Source organism: Hirundo rustica, chromosome 9 (assembly GCF_015227805.2).
Source record: "Hirundo rustica isolate bHirRus1 chromosome 9, bHirRus1.pri.v3, whole genome shotgun sequence".
NCBI classification, from domain to species: domain Eukaryota; kingdom Metazoa; phylum Chordata; class Aves; order Passeriformes; family Hirundinidae; genus Hirundo; species Hirundo rustica.
Genome location: NC_053458.1, coordinates 22,159,946 through 22,180,238, shown reverse-complemented (window position 1 = coordinate 22,180,238; position 20,293 = coordinate 22,159,946). Strand labels below are relative to the sequence as shown.

General features: G+C 40.3%; 1 protein-coding gene across 3 annotated transcripts in view; it reads left to right on the top strand.

The window, feature by feature from the left end:
* Positions 1–9,896, top strand: part of NEK7 (NIMA related kinase 7) — a 67,125-nt gene extending 57,229 nt beyond the window's left edge. For all 3 annotated transcript variants that reach the window (XM_040072647.2, XM_040072649.2, XM_040072648.2), the window contains exon 10: positions 2,102–9,896. In XM_040072647.2, the coding sequence (XP_039928581.1) occupies positions 2,102–2,212 (111 nt within the window). In that variant the 3' untranslated portion in view covers positions 2,213–9,896. The remainder of the gene's footprint in view (positions 1–2,101) is intronic.
* Positions 9,897–20,293: the final 10,397 nt, after the last annotated feature.

Here is a 20,293-nt window from a genome sequence, read left to right as displayed (position 1 = left end):
GGAAATTTCTCTATTTCAGCTGGCTAACAATGCAACCTGCTTGCCTGTCATATTTCTGTCTTTTCCCTCCTCCTCCTGACTTGAGTGCTAATTATTTATTTCATAGCTGAAAAGCCTGCTAAAGTTAAAGCAAGTGTGTCCCACTGCTCCAGTGTCAGGCTAAGCTCCAGGCTAAAGACAGTCACTGTGCTAAGTGCACAGAGGAGGTTAAGAACAATAAGCAGACAAAGAAGTTTGCAGCTTGGGGATGCAACAGGAGGTCCCTCTGGCTCAGTCTGTTCTGCCTCTTGGCCACTCTGTGCCAGGGAGTAGAAAATGACTTCTATCTCTAATGATAGTCTGATTTTAGACTCTCAGTGCCTCTTCCTGTGACACCGGTGAGTTTTTCTGATATACTGGAAATTTTATTAGTACTAGAGGGGCTTGACAGATGGATTTCAAGTTTATTGAAATGGGTATTCCTGTGGGAGTAAAGGATCAGTGCTGTAACCCAGTCTTAGCATCCAGTGTGGTCCCAGTTTCAGTCCTGAAAGGCTGTGTTCCCCTGTAACTTTTCATCCTGTATGGCAGAATTAATTCACCTTCTTCCAAGGGCTTGCTTTTCATTTACAAGGCTTAAAAGAGCTCAAGGATGTTGAAATTACTCAGGAATCTGCACTATTGTGCAGTGTCCCAGGCATGGTCAGCTCAGCATTCCTGCCTTGCCACTGAGATTCTGGACCTGCCTAGGGAAGAGGGGCACGGAGTTACTGCAGTAATTGCAGTGCCTGCTACTTTAAGAGGTCTGTGACAAGACTTCTCAAGTGCTCAATAGGTAAATTTCTTGAAGATCTATTTCTGCTCCCTCCCCACCTGTCCCCAGTGCTATAAGGAGGTCCGGGAGGATTTGGCAAAGCTACTTAAAAGCATAAAGGAAGACCTTCAGAGTTGGTTAAGTAGTTTTTTGGAAAGCATTGTGAACATTTCAGTAAGACAGTATGAAAGAGGTATGTTCCATGCTGAAAAATGCTTAGGAGATGCACACAATTTAAAATAGATGCCCTATCAGAAGGTTATCCATACAATACAGTAAGTTCTAATGTCATAAATTCTTATGCGTATCAGTGGAGGGGGAAAAGCCTGCAAATGTCCTGAGAGTTTGTAAAGGCAATGAAAAGTATGCAGGTGGTGTGGAAGCTCTTTTGCGTTGGTTATGCTGAATATGTCCATTAAAAACACCCAATACGTTGTGGGGGTTTCTGGAAACATGGGATTTTCTTGTCGTAGTGATTTGTTTATTCCCATATAGAGGCTTTTGTGAATATTTGTTAATTATGTGCTTCTTTACATAAAGAACACTATAAACAATCTAACCGAAGGAATGCATGTTGGGATGTAGGCCAAAGCTTATTTATTCCAGTATCATGTCTTCAGTTGTGGACAAGTGGAGTAAGAGGGCCAGCATAATGTGGTACTTGCCCAAAATATTTTCCCAGCTTCCAGTTTTAAGTTCAGATATTTCCTCAAGAGTGGAGTCCTTATAATAGGTAGCCCTCAGTGGGTTTAATTTGTTCAGTGACTGAATAAATGTGTATGTATTGGTAGCTCCTGGCAGCAGGAGGTTCTGGGAGTTAACTGTATGTTAGATGGAGCACCACTGCCTTTTGTTTATTGGACCCTGTCAGGCAGAAATGCCATTTACTGCTGGTTAACTCCTGTATCGGGACCGAATGAGCAAAGCAGCCCTCGTTTACCTTTGCTCTGTGCTCCTTTCAGTCTTCTGGGCTTTGCTGGCACAGCCCTCCAGAAACATGGGGGATTTTCTGTAAATTCTGGGGGATTGGACTAAATGCATGTCTAAAGTTGTATGTTGAAAGGATTAGAACTTGAATTTGCTCGTCAGTTTTCCTGGACAGCAGCGCAGAACGTAGAAATCAGGGGAGTGCGCTGCGTACGCGTTTGCATAAGGCAGCGTGTGAGCGGGGAGGGAGGGCTGCCCGCGTGCTTGTGCGGAATCTCTGCTCGCCTAATCCTTGCCAGTTGTATTAATTTGAATTTGATAACGCGCAAATCCCGCTTGTAAGAAGGCCAACGCTGCTGTCATGTTCTCTCCCTCTCGTAGCTGCGACAATTAGTTAATATGTGCATCAACCCGGATCCGGAGAAGCGCCCAGACGTCACCTACGTGTACGATGTAGCGAAACGTATGCACGCACACACCGCCAGCAGCTGAGCAGCCAGCAGAGCCCTGGGAAAGCAGCAGCGAGAACCGAGTGCTTGAAACAAATCATCCCGCCTCTCCGTGTGTGTTACACCAATGTAATTATTTGAAGCTTACTGTTGTGCTTTGAATTGTAAACCAATTTATCTCCAAGCTTTGTTGTTTTCCGTTTATTTCTGGGTTTTGTATTTTGTACTAACTTGCAGTTGTACAACAGGTTGAAATATGGAAAGCGTAATTTTAAGGCGCCGTGAATCGCTGTTTCCACGTTAGTGGGTTCAAGTATATGTTCTGTAATGACAAAATTGTATTCGGTTGGGCCTCAGTTCTAAAACACAGTTGCACTTTTGCACATGATACAGATATTAGGCTTATTATCAAGAAGCAAAATGTCTGAATCTCTCACCTTTTTAGTAATTTATGAAAAGTATGAATCAGCGCAGTGAAATTTATTTTAGTCTTTGTTCCGAGAGGAACATAATTATTACAGGATCTTACTGTATTTTATGTTGAATTGTACTTTCCAGTTCTTGCTGTAAGAGTAGGCAAGGAATAGAATTTGTTATCTGCTTGCCAAATGCAATGGAAAAATAATTTCAGGAGAAATTGTCGTGCTGAAATTTTTGTAACATCCGCTTTTGTTTTTTTAGTTTCTCATAATACACAAAACATTTGTTGAAGGTTTTCTGGGAAAATTTAAGGTGTCGATTCAGCAATCTGGTCATTTTCACTGGACTTGTGCAGCACTGCCTTGGGGCAGTGGGAGTCTGCATAGTTCAGTCTTACAAACATGCAGATGCTTCTTGCAGCCAATAGGGTTCTTTTGTGGCTGTCCTGTGAGCAGGTCTGATTAAAAGATATGATCTTTAAGTTACAACTTCCCAGCTGTTTGTGTATATGTCACTGTTTGTAGATTTTTGTGTTTAAAATAATTTGAGTGTCCTTACAGTATATTTAAATTTGAATATTTTTTTTTTCTAAATACTGAAATCTTTTGGCAAAGATATAATAGTCTAGTATAACACAAAATGTATTCTACATAAATATATGATTATTGTATACTGTATCCTGAGACTTAGTTTTATATTTAGCAGAAGTAAATTATAGCTTTTTTGTTTAAGAGAAAGTTGCCATGCCTTAATTTGGGAAATAATTATATATGCAAACTGTCTTACAGATACTTTATTAGTTTAAAAGGAAATTCTGAATATTTTTGTTAGACCTTAGTGCCTTTTGGGGTATGCGTGTATGATATTTTCATTGTTAAGGAAGGAATGTGTCTTGTTTTCAAGTGTGGTAAAAATGGAGAGTGAATTGAAATTCCTTGAGTTTCAAGACTGAACTTTTTTTACAGAACTGTCAAAAGGTAATTGTTATCAGTGATAGCAGCTAAGGAGCTGTTACTGTCAGTTAAGTCTTTTTCTTTATGTGGGTAAAAAGTTAGGTCAGATAAAAGCAGCAGTATGTACATACACATCTAGGTTCTAGATGCAGTCACATCCCTGCATGCTCAGATTTGTTTTGCTTGTTTGTTTCTCTGTGCAGCTGTAATTTTTATTTGATATAATGCTCAAAGAAAAAAAAAATTGTGGAGTTTGTGTTCAAGGGAGGGTCAGGGATGTTTTCAGTTTTGTATTTTTTAAAACTATAAATACTATGAAAATTGTGTTTAAAAAAAAAAAAGGGAGTTTTTAGATGGTATGTGCCAGATCATCAGCTCATCTTAATTACATACTTTTTTATTTTTTTGTTTCCATTTTTTTTAAGGACAAATTGTATGAAACCATAGTTTTATTTCTCACGTCTGTGTGCACTTAACCTTATAGAACTTCTGTGGAACAATTTGTTGGAAAGTAATTGAGGATTGTTGGTCTGTGTTTAGCAACCTCTAGGTTTGTTTTCATTTATTAAATGGTTATATAATTTAAAACATGATGATTATATTCTGTAACAATGTTTCACGTGTCATAGAATGAAATGCTTTGTATTGAAAAAGGCAGCACAATAGTTGCTTGACTGCCAGAATTTATTCTTAATATGCACAAGTACTCTTTTTTTTTTTGTTTTTTTTTTTTTTTTGAAATGTGCTAGAACATTTAAAAATCGCCAAAAACCCCAAATGCAATGCAGGCTATTTTTATCTAATATTGTGCATAAAGTATTGAACTTTTCCTGCCAGAAACTGCTGATAGATATCCCTCCCCTGGAAAGGTATGTTGAGTAAAAGAATCATGAGTTAAGAGTTAGCAAATGTAAAGAATCATGAGTTAAGAGTTAGCAAATGTGCATACTCAAGCATTTAAATTTTTTAGCAAAGTGGGGGATTTTTAGTAGTTATGATCAAATACTATGCTGAGGAAAAGAAATAGTTGTTCCTGACTTAAAATCTGTGAAATGAATGCTGCACCTGACTGGTACCAAACTCTAATTAAAAAGCCAATGTGGGTTAATAAAACTGCTTAAATAAATGGGGATTGTAGAGTCTCTCCCTAAAATAAAATACCCAGTAACATATGAAAATTATAATTTTTGTTATATCACTCCAGTGTATGCTGTGTGCTTATAAAATATTTTCTTTTCTAAACTTCCATCCCATTTTTCATGTGTTGATTATAACATTTGGCACTGTTTGTTTCAGTCTGTGGCATTATGTGTTTATTTTCTTTAAGGAAAACATGTTACATTTCTGCCCAAAATGTCTGACCATCTCCTCCTTTTATTTCAGTAATGCTCCAGTATTAACTTGTGTCAGGAGTGAACTTTGTGCTTTGAATGACATTGCATAAATTCCCTTTGTGTCAAAAGCTCCCCTGCTGTGCAGTAATCCAGTAGAAATAAAGCATACAGGTATTAATTGTAATGTAAAAATTAAAGTGTTTCTATGATATTTTTTCAAATTTTTCTTTTTTAGATATGTATATATTACAGTAGATGCTGCCTGTTTTGTGGACAACTTGCTGCTTTCAGTAGTTGATTCTAGGTGAGACTTCTAGACTGTAAGAAAAAACCAGCATACTAAAAAAATAATTTTTGTATTATTTGTCAAAATATTATCTAAAAATACCACATCCAATATAATGTGTGTTTTAAGTGAAAATTTTAAATTAAAATTAAAATTATTTGCAGGCCATATTAAAATACATGATAAAGCATAAAAATAACAAAGAGTTCCCATTATGGCCCCAGTCCTGTGAGCTCATGTTTATATTTCAGCTGGTTTTTATGTAATTTCAGTCGTTTTGAGTGAACCACATCTACACACATGAATAAACAGTAATCAGTAGGATAGATAGCAATGATGTGCTCAGCTCACTTTTTCTAGTTTCTGCGTGTCCTTGGTTTGGTAGCAGAGAATAATTTGGGTTTTTTCCCCTCTTTCGTTGCACTCCTAATGATCCAGCTCCCAATTGTATGAGCAGGCAGTAGAAGGGTGTTTTTTTGTAATGAGCAGAAACTTTAAAAACATGCCAGTATAGCAGGAGGTGAAATGTGGTATTAGAAGTGTCTGAGAAGGCTGGTGTTTTATTCATGCTCATGATTAAGAAAGCCGTAGAGTGAAATTCTTGACAGAGGCTTGGAAATGGAGAGGAACTTTAATGCCATTGGTTCTCAGATACCTCTGAATGGGACCCAGAATCGCAGGGATGTTTGTTTGCAGCAATCTGTCTGCTGAATCTCTTATCTTTGCTGTTATACAGTGTGATGAGAATCTCAACAGCTGGGCTGGAGTGCTGGTGAATGCTGCGTTGGCTTGTGAGCTTGTAGGAACAGGAGGAGATGTGAGGGAGAGTCAACGAAGGCCTTCGGGTCCTGTTTTGTGAAGACATAAAGGTGCTGGATGGCAGAGGTCAAATCACTGTTTTTTCATAATTTTTAATAGTCTTTATTAGTCTTTACCTACTTCAACAGTCAAAATTTTCCCAACCCAGCCATATCCCCACATTATCTAGCCAGTGGCACTGTGGGTCTTTTGAATTTCTGATCTCTGGTTTGATCTTGGTGAGTAAATCTTTCTGGCAAGGAGGGAAATAGGGGTGCTGACTCTGCCTGGTGGGGTGCTACTTATGTTTCTGAACATGACTCAAATATAGATATTTAGAGGGTTTTTTTAAACTTTATTCCCTTCTCTGATGCTTTTGAAAAAATATTTTCCATTTATATTCACCATTAAAGTTCTGTGACTCCTGGCTTCTGCTTTGTCAGTCGTGTTGTCAGCCCTACCCTCTTCCTTGTCTGAAGTCCTGTGTGTTTTGTTTTCCTCGTGGTCATTAGTCTGCATCTGTCTTTGTGATTTTGCTAAACTCAACTCATTTCTCTCCAGATTTCATCCCTCCCCATGGGCAAGCCCAGTTCCTTTCCCCTGATCAGTACTTTATTCCTTTGTTCTTCATTCTGTTCTTCCAGCCCAGTGGCTCTGATTTCTAGTTTTAGATAGGTTTTCTCACTGCCTCAATCATTCCCATGACCTTGTCTTTACTAAATACTGTTCACTTTATTATCTCTCATTTCTAAATTCCCTTTCTCTGATCACTACCTGCTCTCTTTCAGCTTATCTGTCTTTCTCTTTCCTCTACCCTGTCACTCACCCCTTTTGGGATCTCCAGTCTATTAACCTTTTTGACTCCTTCATCTTCACTGCTGCCTCCTTCCTTCATTGGCCTCACTTCTTTTGACTCACTGGTCTTTATTTTTATCTCTATCTGCTGCTCTGTACATGATGTCTCTGGCTGCTTCTCATTCTGCCCTGTCTCTGTTCCTCCCTCCAGACATACTCTCTTGTAATTTCTTAATTTCCATTCCAGCCTTTCTGAATATCAGAAGAGTGTGTCAGCACAACACAGCTTTGGACTCAGCTTTGCCTTACCTGCTTCAATGCTCTTCCCAAGTGGACTTTTTAATCACTTTTATCTCACTTTTTTTTTTTCTTGTTGAGCTTGCTTGCAGATCTGCTTTTCATTTTTGTTCTCCATCCATTTTTGATACAAAAATTTCAATCCTGATTTTGTTGCATGACAAGATCCTTTTCAAAGTTGTTTTTATTCTCAAGATCTCTTTCTGAACTGAGCTTCTCTGCCTCTTAACTGTGCAAGTTTGGCTCTTTTATTTCTGTATCTTTTATGCCTCTCATTCCTTGCAGTGAATTACTTCTTCCTTCAGTAGCAACCAAGCTTCTCTTTCATCTGCCTTTAAGGGGGTGGTGCCCATCATCATAACTGTTTCTGGTTTTAATACTTTGTCCTTTTTTCCTCCCTCTCATGTAATTTCATGTACCTGAACACCCTCTCTCCGGTTTGTTTTTGGATTTCTTTATGTTGCACTTTATTTGAATTCTCCAAAAATCTAGTGCTCCTCCCCCCTAGTCTGGTTCTCTCTGGTTCTATCACCAGATAATTCCTTTAGTATCCAGCCAGCCTCAGACCTGTTCAGATTCAAAGATCTAATTTTTATTTCTGACTCCCCCTAGACTGCTTCCTAACATCCCTGACAATTTTACTTGCCTGTTTTCCAAGGCCACAACCTTTCTAACTCTGATACTTCTCCCATGCCTGTGTATCAAATGTCTCGGAGTTAGATGTATCAGAATCCAGCCCCCTTTATCTGTTCTTTCTTATCTTTTATCTTCACTGATTTAACCTCTGTGTCATTTTAGCTTTTTTTTCTCCCTTCAAAGTATCAAAATTGACAGGACTAAACTGTCACTGGGCTTTCACTGTTTTGTGTGCTGAAGAAGGAACTCCACCAAATTACAACTTGTTTTGTGTTTTAAAGAGACCCAATCCCACAAATCTGATCTTATTTCAGTACTGTAGAGTTGGAATAGATTGTTTCTCCAAGTATGTTGAAAGTTCTTGAATTTGGGCCTTTACTTTTCCGTCATTTCAGATAAAGAGATTTTTCCCTTTACTTTTCTGTCATTTCAGATAAAGAGATTTTTCCCTTTACTTGCTTTATATTTATTTTGTGTAACTTTGACTTGTCTTGTTCCTGCACATACAGCTAACAGTTGTTTTCTTGCTATAGCAACTTGATTTCAGTACTTTTAACTATTGCTTGAAACAAGAAAGTGCCTAAGAACTTCCCTGGCTGGACCCATAGTTGGGCACAACGCTCCTCTCTGTTCCTGTGCCACCCAGTGCAGGGCAGAGCTCAGTGCTCTTCTGCTTCTCTACCCACACTACCCTAACATAAAGCTAAACCAAAGCTGCCTCTGTGGTGGGTGCATGGTTTTCTGTGTGGGTGCACGAGCTGACTTCACGCTTTTAGCAGGCTTTCAGAGGTGGAAGATTGTGTGTTTGCAGAGATTCACTCTTGGTCAAATTGTCTGGCCTTTGAGTGCTCATAATTATCCTGAGATATGTTGAGATTGAGAAACGAAAATCCCCGTAAAACTGAGAAGTTTAGTGTTTTGGAACTGGGGGGTATAGAGGTGAATGTCACATTTGGTGTGGGCATACCCACACACGTTTATTGACTTTTTATTTGCACCAGAGTAATTATTTTGTTTTAGAGGATCAGTTGTTTGCTGGCACAAAAAAAAAAAATTCTAGTTCTTTTCAGGTTTTATATTTACTCCCTGTTGCCTGCTTGTGTCACATGATGCAGTTAATTCTTCTACAGCTGCTTTAGTGATGGGTGTTGGCCTTGCATCTTTTGTCTAATTGTGATTTTCTGTCATATGGAATTAAAAATAGGAAATTGAGTCCTTCCTGATAGTTCCACTTGTTTTACATTTAAACCCTAGCAACAGAAAGAGGTCTCAAACAGGAAGAGAAATGGTCCCCAGGGTAAAAGAAATGTTCTGGGGTTCCTTACTCCCTTTCCACCTCCCAGCCCCTGTTTCTCTGGCTTCCCTGGGACACTTGCAGGGGATATGGCACTGCCAGTGTATCAAGGGCCAGTAGAAACTTTCTCAGTGTGGACAGGAAATCTCCCAGTTTAAAATGCCTGGGAATATATTTGGTATTGTTATTCACCTGATAATTGAAAATGTGTAAAGAGCAATTAAAAAATCTGGGTTTGCTGTTACAAAAAGAATTTTAAATCATGCAAAAGCCTTTTAATGTGGTGTTGGTCTTCTTCAGTACACTTAATTTGGTGCTTGTTTCTTTGATTTCAGTCATGCTGGACTGCTGTAAAGATGATTCATTAAAGATGAGTGTTGCTTTTTTTGTTGGGAGTGGGGAAAACAGGAGGCATTTACTGATTTGTTTGAATTCGGCTGCTGATTGTGCTTGAGTTGAATTTTATAATCATTCAGAGTGGAATGGACCTCTAGAGAAGTCTCTAGTCTAGCTTTCTGCTGAGAGCTGAGTCAGTGCTGAATTCAGAGCAGGGCTCAAGGCTTCAGCAAGATCTAGAAACCCTCAAGGGAGGGTGATTGTGCAGCTTCTGTGGGCAGCCTGCTCCAGTGTCTCGCTGTAAACCTTGTGTGCCTTGTGTGCAGCCAGAACTTCCTCAGTTACAAGTTATAGCCATTCTTTGTTCTTCGGCCACTCCTCAAATGTTCTTTATATTGCAGAAAGGTAAGTCAAGTATTGGAACAAAGAGAGAACTTTGGATGTTCTATTTCCTGAAAATTTGTTATTGCTGATAAATATGTTCACGCAGTACTTCTGCATCCTATATGATGTGTACACCATACTCATTTGCAACTCGAGTGTAAAATAAAACTTTTGGCAGTAAAACTTGATACAAATGTTCTGTGGTGTTTATGGCCTGGATTTTCTCAGTTGTTACCTTTCAAATCTGCTAAATGTTTCCTGGCAGATCACAGTTGTGCCCTCTGTGGTGAAGCAGGGAAGCTGGGATCCTGAACGTAACTGTTTTCCAGAGCCTGCTCTGGGAAGGGAGCTTGCCACTGGGGAGGGGTTGGGAAGAGGATGAAGCCAGCAGGTGTCACATCACTGCTGGTTATGGGAGTGCCTTTACTTATATTTTAAACTCAAGTTTTGGTGGAAACTTGCTTGGAGAGATTTACCAGAATTGAAATTTGAGGAGAATTACTGGAGCAGGGGTGGCTTTCACGGCAGTAGGTGGTTTTTGGTAATTTTTGCCCTGTATTAAATGAGAACTTGAAACTCCTGATAATGAGCTTCTTGGGAGCAAATAGAGAATATGACAAATGGATTCAGTTTCAAATCTGTCAAATTCTTTGAGGAAGCAATTTCTGTAAACCAAGAATAATTTCTTGATGTTACAAAATATAATTTAACAGTCACCAGTCTGGAAGAAGGGTGGTGGTGTCATTCTTGTACTGGAGCTTTTGAAAGTGTTCAAAGGTTAAAAAAAAATAATAAAAGGAGTGGCAGATGATTCTGAGCTTTTTCTCTTGTGGGAGAAAATACTTGAGAAGGTAATTATGAAATTTGGTGTGCATTTTTAACTCTTTAAGTACTTTTAAATTAGGTATGCATTTTTTATCAGTAATGATTTTTGTTCCACATTCTGGAACAAGGCATTATTTTAGGTTGTGATTCCTACATAATGTAATATGTTAGGAGTAAAAGTCTTCCTGCTGTACTTTTCCTTACTGGAAAAGAGTTTTCCAGAAGTGTAGACAGTGTAGTTACACTGATTTTAACCTCCAGAGAAGAATGTCCTGCTTGAGTCTGGGCTGAGCAGTTAAGATTCTGCTGCCTATGGCTGGAAGGCAGAAGCACTGCTAGACAGATGTAAGAAAACTTTCTGAGGACTACCGTAAAAACTTACTGAGTTGGCAGGAATTAAAGGGATCCTAAAATGTTGTTACTGTGGAGAATGTTTTTAGTGTTGTGGCTTCTGAGGCTTTGGAAATGTGGGAGCCTTCAGCTGCAGTAGGCTGAATTCAAAGGAAACGTTCTTTGTCCTTTCTCCTTTAGCTGAGAGGTCTGGACTGCATGTTTGGGGCTGAAACAGAGCCTGGCTGAACACTTGCCTCGAGTGGGAGAGGTTTTATAGGTAGTCTGCATGGATCATCCAATCATAATGTCAGTAGTTTGAAGAACCTTGTACAGTTATCACATTCCCATAATTCAGTTGTTCCACTCCAGAGCTTACACAGATACAGAGATGACTTCAACTGCTCCATCCTTTTACCACAGAAACAGGACAAGGGTTCCCTGTTTTGTGGTTGTGTTTTCCTGTGGTGTGTCTTTTTGTTGTTGTTTGTTTGGTTTTTGTGATTTTTGTGTGTTTGCCAAACACTTCACACTTTAAAATGATAAATGTGAAATTTATATACATTTACACACACATAAGGCTTACAAAACACTGCATTCTTTATAGCAAGCCTTTGTGAGCGGATCTGTAGTCACACAGATGCTGTCGGCTGCCCTTGGCTGTCGCATGGCACCGTTGTGAATGTGAACATCTTTCCTTTGTTCAAACCTAAGGACTGATCCTAGGAACAGAAAATGCGAGGTGTACGCCTTTAACAAAAAATTCCTCATAGACAAAATGAGGCAATTCCTTGGCTTTTCCAGAGCCCCGTGTCCTGTGTGTGAGTACCTGTGGAAAGCGTGGCCGGGAGCGAGGCTGCCACTGGCTCCAGCATCATTAACTGGGAACCTGCTGACACTGGCCATTGATCCAGCAGCCAGCACGAGGCCCCTGGGCTGCTGAGTTTCCTCCCCCAGCTCCTGCTTCACCCTGGGAATTGGAGAAGGAGCGACCCTCTTGACGGGAGTTTGGAGAGGGGTGGGCAGTTCGCTGAATTGTCAGCTCAAGCCGAAGGGCAGAGGATCACGTGGGTGACCCTTCTCTGTTACTGGTGTTCTCTTTGCCTCCCTCACAATGTCACAAATCCCAGGAAGACCTTGTGAAACTCCACCAAAGCAATAACTGGAAAATTGTCATCTTTACAGTGGTAATGATACAAAAGGGGGGTGATGGTATTGAGCTAAGATGCTTTTTGAAAAAAGTTCTGCCTGTTTATGATGGCAAGCAATCTATTTATAAAACAATACTTTATTGGAGAATTGCTTTATTTTTTATTTTCTTAGAGTGAACGTGTTGATGAGAATGGTCCCAAATGGATAGAAACAGTTGGATGTTCAGGTAATATCCATGAAATGGAACATATTACTTCTCGTAGGTACCATATTCTTCCCATTTATTGTTGCCTTCAGTCTTGGATGTTTTCTTTAAACAGCACTGATATCTCTAAAAACTGTCACAGGTTTTATAAATACACATACACTGTGTATTCTAACACCGTGTGGTATGAGAATTTTGTTTGCACAAACATTTTGCAATTAATTATTTATATTTCTTTTATGTTAAATTAGACACAATATGATTTTTTTAAATTAAGAGTAGTATCCAAGTGCCATTATAACGATCAGAATCCTGTTGTAACTAAGTGGTGTGACTGTGTGAGAATATTTTCTGTATGAGCACAGGTACATCTGCAGTGTTGCCTCACAGCTTGATTTGGAATGCTGGCAGCCATTTGCCTGCAGCAAAGCACCTTCCAAATGTATAACTTCTTGCTTTATGGGGCTCTTGTTGGAATTTGGCCCTTTTATTTCCTCATATTTAGTTTCTGGCTTTGTATAGGACCATCAAGCTACTGTTAAAAGAACTGTAGATCATAATTGTAATTTATTACACAGTAATTGAGCATAAAATTCTGTGCTTAAAATGCAGTCCTAAAACACAACTTCCTTTTAAATCAGATACTACAGTTCTCTCATAAACTTAAAAATATTGTCAGCATTATATCTTTACGAACTTCATAATTTTATGTAATGAAAACTTGAAATAGAAATTCTGTTTGAGTGCATGAAGTGCCTCAGTGTTTAAATTGCAAGAAATCAATCGTGTTCTTTAGACCTCTCAATAATTGTCTTTATATTCATTCTTTAAGGTCCTAGCTAAGCTGAAATGCAGTATTTCATTCTTGACATTTAATCCATTAAAATGCCCTTGGAGATGTATTATTCCCTTAAAATAATTTACGTGTCCCCTCCAATGAACACAGACTGCTGGGGGTATTTCAGAGTGATTTTTGCTCTGCTCCAGAACATAAATAGGAAACATACACATGCCTCATTTGAAATTAGCTATGTAATTGTCGTATGAAAACCATGTCATTGTAGTCTCCGGACTACTTTTTGTTGCCATATGTGTTAAAAATAAAGTATCAAACTCTTAACAGATCATGATGGCATGATGTACCTTTGGCTGTTCTGGCTTGTTTGGCATTCTGTAAATGAGTAAAAGTGGTACTTCTGAGCTCAGTCTGCCCAGATGGAGAGATGTACTGGATCTTATTAAGCTCCAGTAGATCTGTCCATGTGCACCGTCGGTGTGATGGTTTCCTCCAAGACACTGACCCGTGAAGCAGAGGGAGGCCGGTTCTGGGCGAGGCTGTGGGATGAGGTTCCCCTCTGGCAGCCCAGCCTGTGCAGCCTCTGCCCGAGCTCCTGCCTGGCCCTGGGGTGTGTTAGAGCAGGGAAGTGCAGGCTGGGTGATATAAGGTGTGTGCTATGGGAATCCTGTTCCATTGAACTCCATGGATGCCATCTTTGACCACCATAAAGGGCCTTGAGTAGTCTCCTGTACCGAGCATTTATGACATGGATGTGGGTGTTGTAGATGCTTTTAAACTGAGAAAATCATTTGGCTGTCATTGGAAAGCCTGATGTGCTGCTTAGTGTGGAAAAACATTACCCAAATGACCCTGTGTTGTACAGTTAGACCCTAATTATGTCTCACTTTCAATTTCATTTTTGTGTGCAACTTGTGCAGTGCAGTTTTCCATCACGTTCCGCACAGATATTCCCGGGCAGAACGCTTCACAGCAAATTGTCTGAGTGAGCAGAGGTCCTGGTTCCTGCCCTTGCTGGAGTGGAGCCAGTTCCTACAGTGCCTCTGGCCTTTTTTTAGCATTCCAAAATTCTGTGGGGTCCTGCATTTCACACTGTGCTTAGCTGGTGCTTCTGCATTTTGCCTTTAGCTTTGCTGCACCCTGTGCTTCGAGAATCTTCTCTTTCAGTGTTACGCCCTTTTCAAAGCATCTGGCTTGGAAACCTTGTACTTTTATTATTCTCCTGTAATTTTCTGCTTGCTTTCTCCCACACCTCTGCTGTGATTTTGAGGGTGAAATGGCTTTGGTGATTTCTTTCCCCGTCTCCCTAGTGGGACACAAAAATCAATTTCCCTTGTGGGAATCTGATAACATGGCAAACTGCTTTGCCAGAGTCCCAGTCCCATAGGAGCTGGGCTAGGGGCCTCTGAGCAGGCTTTGTTAGCTCAGCTGAGCACAAAGGATGATCACCAAACAATTTGCACATGGAAGCTGTTGAGAAAATTGGGAGGCCACAGTATGGAGGATTTTGAAGGGAAAATTTGCCTGAGTGAAGATCTCAAGTTGTACTCCAGGACAGTGTGGGATTAGATCTTAAGCAAACACTCTTGCGAAGAGTATTTGTGCAGTGTTACAAGGAACAAAACAATTACCCAGAGGATAGCACCTTTCAAAGTAATTGGGATAATTTGGCCAGTACTGACAAACTTGCTGTTTTTTCTGTCTGTTTTGTCTGCATTAAGACTCACTGCAGAGCAAAGCAAACGGTGATTTCTTTTTTCCTTGGAGAGATGATTTTGTAGATAAATGTGGACTGTGTAAAAAAGGAGGATTTTTCTGTGCTTTCATAACAAATAAAATTCTCTTTGATTCAGCACTAATCTTTAAGAACAAATGAGGATTCAGGCAGACTTTTTTTTTTTTTAATAGCACTGCCTTTTACTGTTGCCAGCAAAGATAACTGCATGTTTGGTTATTGTTCCATAATAATATTTTTATTAGAACATGTAGTTTCTTTAGCTTTTCCTTCATCACAAGATGTGCTGCCCTTAAAGGAAAGTATAAAGAACAGCAGTGTTTTGCAGAATCATATTTGATCTGAGATAGATGTTGTCTTCCATACAGCTACCAATACAGAAATACTGAAATGCATCTAAATCCTTGGATCTGAGAAGAGATTGATACGTTACTCATGCTCACTTACTTTGTGGATCAATATTTCACAGTTTATTTACTAATACAAAATGAATGTTTCTATTGTTGGCTTAAAATGTGGTGGGTTGGTGTTTTTTTTTTTTTTTTTTTCTTTTCCCAGTTTCTAACAAATTGCTGCTTTTGATTTTTCAGGCTTGATGGGCCACTGGCATTGGCAGGTGGTGGAATGACACAATGCAATATGATATGCCAAAGTAGTTGGGCATCACTTGTCAACTTGTAGACAAGTGAGGCAGAGGAAATAAGAGAATACATGAGTTTCTCAAATATGCAGGCAAAAAAAGGGATGTCTTCCATAGGATAGAAATCTTGTTCTAGAACTGCCTCCTTCCATCTTTTCCCCAGAGTGGTACAGTTTCTCATGGTATTCTATCTGCACCATATTTGAGGTTTTGTAAATGAGTAAGGAAAATATTTTACCTGTAATAAATAGCTCCATGTATAATTTCACTTCTCTTTAGATTCTTTCTTGCTTTCTGTAGTGCAAATAAGAGACCATTAAAGATAGTAAAAATGTAAATAATGATCTTTTAATGTTCCAGCCTACACTAAATGCAATATATAAGCATATAGCCTGCTCTGAAAAATTGCTCTGTTCACTGCAGTTTCATAGTGATTGCTTGGCTTTTGACCAACCGGGATTATTCTTTTTGTCTCAGCCAGAGCCATACCTCAATCATTTGTCCAGTCGTTCAAAAGTACGAATGCTTATGCATGGATTTAAGAGGGAACTGTCTATGAGCGTGTTTCTTGATTTTTGATCCCTCCAGGGCAGCATGGTGAGAAATACTTAGCAAATTTCTACCTCAAATGATCTGTTTCCTCCTGAAGTTTGAGCTTCACAAAAGCTTTGTGAAATCCATCACAAGACATCGGTGCAGACAGGATGAGATGGAAGAGCGGCCCGTGTTGGTCCAGCGCGTTCTTCGCACGTGTGCGCGCAGGAGGAGCGGGGCCAAGGCGAGGCTGCAAACGCTGCGGAGCCCGAGCCCGGTGCCGGCGGCTGCCGGGACAGCTCCTGCTCGGCTGCACGGCTCCTCTGCGCCCCGCCATCCCCGCGGCCGGAGCTGGGCGCCTCTCCCGGGTGCTGTGGGACACACCCCGTGCAGATTTTGGGGTAACTCAGTCTGCACCTGCAGGTTGAGGAGCGCGGATGGGAGGCCGTGAACTGCCGGGCCTTTGCATAACAGAGAGCACGGAGCGGTGGCGCAGCCAGGTGAGGGAGACGCGGCAGGAGCCCGTGGCTCGGCAGGAAAAGCCGAACTTCCCCGCGTTTGCGCTGTGAGGGGTTAAAAACCCAGGGGCTCCTTTTTGGGGGTTCCTCTGACTGTGAGTGGGGTGTGCGGAGCCACACGGGGCCCAGCCGGCCACGGGACCGCCCGCCTGAGGGGGCTCCGGCCGCCGGCCTCGGGAGCGATCACACCGCCAGGGTTCCTTAACCGCAGAGTACGGAAAGTACGGGTGGGATGCTGAGGAAAAGGAGGGGCCCACTGGAGAAGCAGAATTTCCTTTGTGTTGTAAAGGCAGAGAATTCCCAAGGAAGGTGTTGACTGTGAGTTCTTGCAAAGGTTCCTCCAAAAGTTGGTGTGGTAGCTTTTCCTCCCGACTGCCCTACTTTAGGGTTCAGCACATTACTTTTGGTACTTGAGGTTCTTCTTGATCTATGCCTTCCAGATTGCATCTGCATTGCTAAAACTGCACTGTGGGTCCTTTGTTTTGGAACTTTGCTCATCTCATCTAGGAGCGTCATGTTTTTAAAGATCTGTCTTCAGGTGTGTTTACTTCTACAGTTGCTTTAAAATAAATTTTGGAACAAACTTAATTTGGAAGGAAAAGAATTCTGCTTTCCATTATTTTTTCTATAATGCATTACCTTGTGTTTGACTATAGTGAAAAATATTTCTTTCTTCTGGTATATGTTGCTCTCTTTTTCCTTTTGATAAAAGAATTTTGCAGTTCCTCACAGTTTTCTCCAGTGTTGATGGTTCTTAATGCATCTGTAGTATTTGCAAGTACTTCAGCCCCTATTTTAATTGCAGTAATATTTATGCAGAGCTTAGTATTCATTCCAGGTTTGCTCTTCATTACATGCTGTCTCATAGACAGAGGCAAAACCATTGCATTTTGGGTCACAGCAGGTCTGGATTGCACTTTTCTTATGATCACAGGCTTGTTTGATGCTTTGGGGTGATGCTGATTTAGAGAGAGGCAAATTCAGAGTGCACTGCTGCTCTAGCAACTTAGTAGTCAGCAAGGCATCCTCACTTAATCACATCTTTGGCTTTTTAAAAATAATCTTTCCCTGAAGGAGCGGGTGCTAATTCCATGTATTGAGGACAGCCATCATATACAAAAGTGTCAGAAAGAAACACTTTTAAAAGGCTCTTTTTACATGTTTTGAATGAAGCTTGGTTGCAAACAGCTCCTACAACCCACGAGGGACATGTTGGTCTTTTTGGCTGGGTGACTCTTGGTGCTGCTTGCATATGGGCAGTGGTGGAGTTCCTTTAAAGCTCATTTAATATCAAAATATCGATTGTTGCTGTCTTCATTTAACCCAGAGTCTATTTCCAGCACAGCTTTAGCAGAACTGTGAGGGAAGAAGGAATTAGGACATGGTAGCCTCTAACTGTCTTTATTTCCTTGGCCCTGTTTGCCTGCTCTGTGTGCAGAGCATCCCAGACCGTCATTGCCACCCTCTCCTGTGGCAGCAGGAAGGTATCCATGCCCCTGTGCCCCCTGTTCCTTACCCCCTACAGGCCCTTGGCACTGTCGATTGGATATTCAAAGGTGGGAACCATAGTTTCACAAAATATCTTCCTCTGTGGATATTAATTTTAGATGTGTTTTGATAGCAATGAAGTTTTCTCTGGTTCCCACACAGGCCTTATTAGGCAGTTAAGGAGAAAAAATATCTGTATATATGCACATTAATTCCTTAATGATGAGGAATATAGAGGCAACCTTTCCATAGGTGCATATTATGCCTGCTGAAAATGAATGCTAATGCTGCTCTCGAAAAACTATGCAAGGAAGAAACTTCTAAGGTAATCTTGAAGTAAGCTGTGAGTTGAGAATTAGAAACTCCCTGGCTCAATAAGAAATGGGTTTTGTGGTCTCTTTGTACTGTTAAAATTTCTTCTGGAAAGGAATTCCCACCATCTAAAGTACCATAAGGTTTTACAAGTGTTCAGAAGATGAAATGCTACCAGATGTTAAGTTCAGGGTGCAAGTTAACTACTGTTGTCAGATGGAACAGCATGTTTGTGTTTGGTAACTTCTGCTTATCTTCTCTCCCTCTCTGCTCTCACCCCCTCTGTTCTCTTGACCACAGCAGCAAGCAGACTGCCCATCTCTTCTGCAAGGAAACTGGTGCATCACTCACACAGCTGAAGGGAGAAATCTCTTTATGTACAGGGCATATAATTAAATTGATGGTTGCTCGGATTAGCAAGGTCTTTGACTGAAATGAGTTACCCAGCTAAACTGCTGTAGTTAAATATAGTTTGCCTTTAAATGTATATTCAACAGGCAGAAGAGGAGTCTCTAATAGCACAGTGAAAATGTATTAAGGGCACATGAAAAGGATTGCTCATGTCCAGCACTCTCACCTTAGTGCTGCTACAATGATGCTATTTTTGCCTTAACACTTTTTTTTTTTTTTTTTTTTCCCATAATGTGATTCAAATACATAAAAGGTGCATGGATTTGAAGCACATCAGAGGCCATTTCCTCCTGTGACTCACTAATCAGCTCCGGTACTTTCATATGTACAGCAGGAACTTTCAGACAAAGGTAAGATTAGTAGCTAAGCAGACAAAGAGAAAATGGAGGAAAATAATAGTGGTGAGTACATGCATCAAGTAAGTGTGGCCCAATATTTTTATGTCTTTTTTTGATAGATTGCTTTGGATGCTTCTGGGCAACACTGAATGCAGCATTTTTTCATCTCTATCCCAGAAGGATTATTCCAATGGTTCACCTTAGATTCTGCACAGAATATTACTTTGATACTGTAATAGCTTTGGAAATGCTCTTCTTTGATGTCAAGAGCTGTATGGAACTGTTCTTTTGATTAAGACACACTTACACACTTGAAAAACCTAATAATAGATAAAAAAATTGAAAAAAAATGATCATCATTTGTGCTTTATTAAACTAGATCTATGGGAGAGATGCAGAACATGTGTGCATCTGTATCCCCTGTCTTGATCTGTTATCTTTCTGTTGGAAACCCTCACAGTGTGTCTGTCTGTCTTGAATAGCCCAGGAGCCTATTTTTTTTCCCCTTTTCATTTTGACTTTCACCTTTCTTCTGCCAGTGAATGCTTGGTGGCTGAACAACCTGGCTGACAACTGGATTATTATATCCCCCCTTCCCTGGTACTTAATTGACTGCCAGACATTTATTGCTTACAATTTCAGTTTAAAACCTAACCTGATCCATACCAGGAAAATTTGTATTTACTGTCAAGGGGTATGATTGAACTGGTAGCCAACAATCTGACTTTGTTCAGTTGTTTGCATCAGTGCAATTTCAGGGAAATAAATGGCACACATTCATGCCAAGGTGCTCAGCCCATGTGGGGCTTTGTCTGCAGCCAGGGCTCAGGTGAAGTGTCTGGCACAGTTCAGGGCTCATGTGGGAAGGGGCCCTGCATTGCTGTGGCACAGCTGTGTGACATCCTCTCCACACAGCAGCAACTTTTAGGTCAAAGTCATATTTGGCTCGAGTTTAGGGGGTACTAAGTTAATTTGTCCCTTGAATGGGTGTCGAGATTTGTTCTGAAAACAGATTGATACTCTCTCATCCTTAATAATAATATATTTACCAGGATTTTTAGTGCTTTTGCTCCAGATTTATTCTTGGAAAGCTCTGCTCCATTTTTACTAGTTAATCTCGTAATTATTTTGAGAAAAACTTTTTAGAAACGTACTGATCCTGCATTGCTGGGAAAGAGGGAGGTTGGTCCAGTCTCAAGCAATGAAATGCCTTTTTTTTATTCTGTGCTCTGCAAGTAGGCTTTTTCTTGTGAGTTTATTTTGCATTGGATCCAGAGTCACTGCCACAATTGGGCTGAGAAATAACT